The sequence below is a fragment of the Galeopterus variegatus genome, unplaced genomic scaffold, assembly GCF_000696425.1.
Source record: "Galeopterus variegatus unplaced genomic scaffold, G_variegatus-3.0.2 Scaffold650, whole genome shotgun sequence".
Classification (NCBI taxonomy): Eukaryota; Metazoa; Chordata; class Mammalia; order Dermoptera; family Cynocephalidae; genus Galeopterus; species Galeopterus variegatus.
In genome coordinates, this window is record NW_007726761.1 from 17,294 (window position 1) to 23,745 (window position 6,452).

The 6,452-nt window shown below is 51.0% G+C and overlaps 2 protein-coding genes across 2 annotated transcripts in view; both read right to left on the reverse strand.

Moving 5' to 3' along the window:
* The window catches only part of LOC103589111 (GDP-fucose protein O-fucosyltransferase 2), a 12,146-nt gene extending 6,138 nt beyond the window's left edge, over positions 1-6,008 (reverse strand). Inside the window, exons 1-2 of the mRNA XM_008570983.1 lie at positions 5,870-6,008; positions 5,021-5,131 (exon numbers count right to left, since the gene is read on the reverse strand). The gene's annotated coding sequence lies outside the window, so the exon portion shown is untranslated. The remainder of the gene's footprint in view (positions 1-5,020; positions 5,132-5,869) is intronic.
* The window catches only part of LOC103589116 (GDP-fucose protein O-fucosyltransferase 2-like), a 6,894-nt gene continuing 5,458 nt past the window's right edge, over positions 5,017-6,452 (reverse strand). The window contains exons 6-7 of the mRNA XM_008570987.1: positions 5,870-6,014; positions 5,017-5,131 (exon numbers count right to left, since the gene is read on the reverse strand). Of these exons, the coding sequence (XP_008569209.1) occupies positions 5,017-5,131; positions 5,870-6,014 (260 nt within the window). The remainder of the gene's footprint in view (positions 5,132-5,869; positions 6,015-6,452) is intronic.

The window sequence follows — 6,452 nt, forward strand, 5'->3', positions numbered from 1 at the left end:
CGGGAGCTGGGGCTGGGACACAGGACGCGAGAGATGAGCGAATCCTTGCAGCATCCCCCATGGTGTCGCCTCTGGGTCTGTCTGCAGATTCTCAGGTGGAATCTCAGGGGAAGTGGATGTCTTTTTAAGAAGACCATAAAGCGATTAATTACCACTGACCCTTCTGTCAGTGTGAAATAAAAATAGTAAATAAAACACTGGGAAAAAAACAAATATGAAAAAAAAAGAAAAACCTTCTATTTAACTTTTTTCCAGTAAAGTCTGTCCCAGTGACTTAACAATTGCTTCTGGGATGATGCCATGCCAGGTGGCAACAGCCCAATGTCCCATCAAAGAGCAAACAGGCAACACGGTTTTCCTCTCTACAAAATATCTGCTGTTAAAAACAACACTAAAAAGAGATACTGAGAATGCTTAAAAATAACATTGATTTGAAAAGTAACATATTTGTTGAAATTATGTTACAGAAAAACCCAAACTTCCAGAAAAAATTTTTAAAAATATACATATAAAATAAAAAAGATGACATTAGACCAAAATGGTATTAATGGTGCTTTCGCGTGGCTTGGGGGTGAATCCTATTTTCTCTTTATTGCTCATGCAGTGTAAGAGCAGCACTGCCAGGGCCACTGACTGCCAGCCTGCACTTTACTCTAAGAACAATGTTCTGGGCTGCTGTACCTGCAATGATTTCCCCGTTTTACTAAAGAGCAACTTCCCTAAGTTTGCACCAAGACGAGGGCATTGAAGTCCCTCCCGGTGCCCAGGTAACTACAGTAACCCACACCCTGGAGAAAAGCCCAAGCATTGACATGACAGACAAACACGCCAACCCCGTCCTGACTTTTTTAATTTAAGGGATGAGTTTCTGGGCANCATCACGGACCTATTTTTAAACAACAGAAAAATAGACTTTAACGACGACAAGAGTTAGAAACGATTAATTCACATTCTCTAAGAGTAGAAAGTGTGAGACCCCGGGCCAGGGAAATGCTCAGGGACAAGTCTGCAGGGACCCATTCAGGTGCATCTGGGTAGCTGTGGCTGAGACTCCCATCTCGTCCATATGTGATGCTGACTCCTACAAAGCCTGGTTCCTGCTCTAGCCATAGGAACCAGGTGTTACCACCTCACTTGTGACTAGCCATGCAAAAACAAAAAAAAAGAAAAGAAAACAGACAAAAATAAAATTAGCAAGAAGAACCCAGCAGTATAGTAAAAGAGTAGCGCACACAACTAAAGGAGTTCACAGCAGGAATGCAAAGATGGCTCAACATTAGAAAATCGATTACTTAACACGTTAACAGATAAAGGGGCAAAGTCAAGGAATGATGGATACCACAAGGCTTAAGAATCAGTATTTGCTCCTATTACCAAAAAAACCCCTTAATACAACAGGGACTAGGTATGCTCTGTCATGTTTGTGCAGCTGAAGCCAAAAGCCAGAGCCTGCTCCATGGGGAGCCCTTGACCGACTCAGTGCTGGGCCAGGGTGCCCAATGTGAGGGCAATGCACACCTTCTGCATCATGTCCGGACATGCCACCACACACCTTCTGCATCACGTCCGGACATGCCACCTGCTCAGGGCTGGGCAGCCTGAGAAAGGCACCTCATGGCAACATGTTGGGACACATAGGCCATCCAGCAGCCTTCACTCCCAACATGAGATAAATTCAGGGGTTCAAAGAGTTAATTGTGAAAACTGTAACTATAAAGTAGAAAGAACAGGAAAGAATTTTTAAGAATACTGGATCATAAAGGTTGAGGGAAAAAAAAAAAACAGAATCCTTTAAGAAACAGACTGATAAACTTGTTTATATGAAAATTTTTAATTTCTGCAAAGAAAAAAAATTACCAAAAGATTTAAATTGGTACTTTAACATTTCAAAGGGCTTTTTAACGTGGTATTATACTCCAAAATCAAAGAAATAGAAAGTGACAGACCAGGGATTCTACTCTTCACTTATCAGATTCACAGACCGAAGCTCTGTGCACTGGTGGCGTGTGGGGACCAGCTCTGTGCGGCCACTAGAGTGACACGGCAGTGAGCACCCGCCCAGCCACTTCTGCTCTGGACGTCACCCTACATTTCTCCTCCCCCACTGTCTGTGCAAAGACTTCCCTACAAAAATGTCACCTGTTTTAACAGCAAAAACCTGGAACCAACCATGGGGCCACCAACCCGGGCTGGCTCAGTAAGTCCTTTCACATCCCGGCAGAGACGCCTGGGAAGAACGAGGTGACGCCATGCGTCCTTAACGACAGAGGCATGTGGGGAAAAGAGGCCAAAGAACCCACGTGGAGAACACGTGCACTGTGATTCCATCTGTGTTTAAACAGGGGTGAACACGCACATGATATGAACACACACACTGATATGAGGAGATTGTTCTAGAAGGAGACAGGAGTGGCCATCTCCAGCACTGCTGCAGAAACTGTTTCTCAAGATTTTATTACAAAAGGCAATAATGCACGTAGAGACGTGCGTTCCACTGGGTGTGCAGTTTAAGGTGAACGCTACGGCCCCAGCTGAAGAAGCAAAGTGCTTTTCACACCTGCCCTGGACGACGATGCCTCTGCCCCCATGTGTGCGCCTGTCTTTGAACTCTGACAAGTGGAACCTGACTATGGTTATTTCTTGAATTTTTTAAACTCAACACTGTATCCCTGATTTCTCTGTTGAATACAGAGGTGGCTTGCTCTTTTTCTTAGCCAAGTAACGTTTCAGTTTTAACGTTTCTATCTGATCTGCTGTTGAAGGACACGTGCTTTTCTGGTCTGGGGCTGCCCACATAGGGCACAGGAGGAGGATGGATTTGGTGGTCACGGGTCTGCCACCCTCGACCTCAAGGCCAAACTCTGCTCCTGGCAGTTTCCCGACCTCTCCTGCAGGAGCGGCCTGGGCATCCCTGTTGTCCCCTCCTTCCAGGGTGGGGTGGCTGTGTTCCCGGTTGCTAACGCGGCACATCTCCTGTGTCTGGCGCAGCTGCACTTCCTCTCCTAATGGCTGGCCCGCCTGTCGCTCATTTCACCAAAGGCCGCCCGCCCTTTGCCAGATGACTTTTAGGAAATTTGTCCATATCCTGGACAGAGTCCTTCACTGATCAATAGGATTGTCTTCCCTCTCCGTGCTGGTCTTTTTACTGTTTTCATGGACAGAAATTCTTTATTGTAATTGAAGTTATCAATTTTTTCTTTCTTGGTTATGCGTTTCACATCTTGTTTAAGAAACCCTTCCCTACCCCAAGCTCATGAGGCCGTTCTCTTCTAGAAGCCTCATGGGTCCCTTTCACAGGTGGTCTTTAATCCACTGGGAGGGAGTTTCCTGTGTGCTGGGGGGGGGGGCTTCGCCCCGCAGTCGTCAGCCTCTGATTTCATGGCACTTTTCCCTGCTGTTCCTCAGCACAGGCATTTCTCCTAAATCAAGGGACTGTCTAGCCGCAGGTCTCCCCAGGCTCAGCTCCGTTTTGAACCGTAAACGTGAGTCAGAAAAAACTGACCAGCAAGACTGTGTCCCACATGTCCAAACCCAGGCAGATTGCTTTTGAAATCCAGATACTTAATAAAAAGACCCAGTTTTAGAACAATATTAAAGCTGGATCTAAACAACCAAAAAAATCCAATCCAGTTTCCCCAACAGCCTTGTATTCTCCTTTTCCATAAGTGACCTCAGCTCCAGGGCAGCAGGGTCACAGGTCCGTGTTGCAGCCACCTCCGTCCTCTCCACAAAGGGCCCAATGCACCAAAAGGGGACCATGAAGGGGCCTGCCCAGCTCTCCCAGGCGCGGCAGTGCCAGGCAGGGCAGGATCTACAGACAGAACTGCAGCCACCACATGGCTTCCGTGGGCACACAGGGCAGGAGAGGCCACCACACGGCTCTGCAGGCACACAGGACAGGAGAGGCCACCGCATGGCCTCCATGGGCACACAGGGCAGGAGAGGCTACCACATGGCCTCCATGGGTACACAGGACAGGAGAGGCCACCTCAGGGCACACAGCTGTGTCCAGGGGCACCAAGCCCTGGTGTGCCCAGGACTGCACATGACACTCAAGCCTCTGAGAGACTCGGAAGGGGACTGAAAGGAGGAGACAGAAAAGGCTTGCGACATCGGGGTCCCCACAAACCCATGGCCACATGAAGCCTACAGCAAATTCTAAGATGACGGCTACCAAACTCTTCCTTCCAGATTTTATTACGCCAATCCTGCACTGACCTGTCCACGATCCCCCCCGTGTCCCTGGTGCCCTCCTGGGCTGGCAGCTCACTGGGGCTGGCTGCTACCCAGTGGCGAGTGGGAGCAGTCGCCCTCACCCAGCTGAGGCCACACAGTCTCCAGGAAGGACACACTTCACAACTCCCCAGCCTACGAGGTAAGAAAACAAATACAACAGGGAGAAGGTATTTTTAAGAGCTCCCCAGGGGCTACAAATACAGCCCAGAGCTGCTGCTCCAACCTCCACCACCTCTCCCAGCACAGCCCTCCCCATGCCAACAAAGACCGTCATCTCCAGCTCTGCACTGCCCCTGCCCCAGTGACACCTCCACACCACTAGCCCAGCAGAGCCCTGGCTCCTACTTCACCTCAGAGAGGAACGCTGCAGTGACGCCAGCTGGGACTCCAGTCCCCACCTCCCATGAGGACCCACCCTGACTCAGTGATGAAGCGACTGTGCTGTGAGTTCAACCCACGACTTCCCTGAGAAGCTCCGGCGTGGGGACGGAGGCCATGCTCACACACACAGAGCATTCCTGACTGAGAAGCTCCCTGTGCTGAGACAGAGGCTGTGCTCGTATATGCAGAGTGTCCCTGACCAAGAAGCTCCCGCATGGGGACAGAGGCCTTGCTCGCACATGTGGGGTGTCCGACTGAGAAGCTCCCTGTGCTGGGATGGAGGCTGCACTCGCAGAGTGTCCCTGACCGAGAAGTTCCTGCATGGGGACGGAGGCCGCACTTGCACATGCAGGGCATCCCTGACCAAGAGGCTGGTCACAAGTGCAATGTGCCAGGCACTCACCGGGCTGAAGTGTTTTTCAGAAGCACAGGTGCTACAATAGAAGCCGATCCTTGGACGGACAGACAGGAAACATTTAAACCCCTGGTTTCTTCATAACCCCAAAACCATCCTCTGGAAAATAAACAGCACACTTCCATGAGTTTATATGGGTAACAAATAGAATCCAGATGCATGCACACACGTGGCTGAATATGGACAAAACTCAGCTGTCTGTTTAGGGTTAACACTGATCATAATTACAGACAGTGATGTTCTTGTGAAACCTTTAGAAGGAAACTGTATGTTTCACTTTAACATGATGAGACCACCGAGCTTGCCTCACGGTCCTGGACAGCAGCATGGCCAGGAGAGCAGGACAGCCAGGAAGCAGCAGGACCAGAACGGCCCTCGCGACCCCGTGCCGTGACGGTAGCCATGCTCCTCCCCAGAGCTTGTGCACACTCACGCTTTGTAACCAGGTTACTTCAGTGCTTTCAGCACAGATGCTGTGCAGTGACAGCTTTTCCAGGGGGCAGTCTACTCCAGTGGCAGTTTACATCTGAGGCTGACAAGAACCTACTGCCATGCCAGGTTCCAGTGCATTAAAAATGTGGGGAAAAATGAGCGGATCTTAGGTGTTCTTAAAGCCGCCTGCGTTCCCTCCTGTGTAGCAGGGGTCAGAGAGCTCCTCCCCAGGCTGTGGGCTTCTGCAGGAAGGAGTGCTGCATGTCAAGGACCAAGGGCAGTCGCGGCAGCACAGCACGGGTGCCACGCAAGGGTCGGGCAGCATGTCAGGACGCTGGCAGGACACCTCAGCTGTGGGCTGGCCCGTGAGCGTGGCCGTGAGCGAGCTGCCTGCCATGGCCTCACCTGTAGTACTCATGCTTGTCCTGCGAGTACAGGAGCTGGTCGAGGCACGGCCGCTCGTCCACCTTCTCCTCCCAGGTGCCTTCTTTCCAGCCTTCTGCGTAGCTCTGCAGGACGTAGACCTGGTCGATAAAGGGGCCACCAGACTCTGAAACAGGCCAAGAGAAACTCAACAGTGACACCGGAACCAAAAGTGGATTTGCGAGCATATATCACACAGCCCTGAGTACAGACAGCTTTTATTAACTCATTTAATGCCACCTTATCCCCAAAAAGGACTGGAGGGAGCTTACAAAAGCAGAGACGGGACAGAATAGTTGCCACTGTGGCTCGGGCCCAGCAGGGGTGCAAGGGCAGGGGGTGGAGCTTGTTGGGCCTCCGCTCCCCGGCGCCTCCCCAGCCCCTTCTGTCCCCTATTGTGCCCCTGCCTCACTGCGATGGCCCAGTCCTCCCAGTTCTCACGCGCTCCCATGCTCCTCGCTGTGTCCCTCTAGCATGGGATGTTGCTCCTCTGGCCCCTGCCTGGACCACTCCCCTCTGGGACCCACTCTCTGGCCCCCTCTGTGAGCCCCTACCCCCAACACTC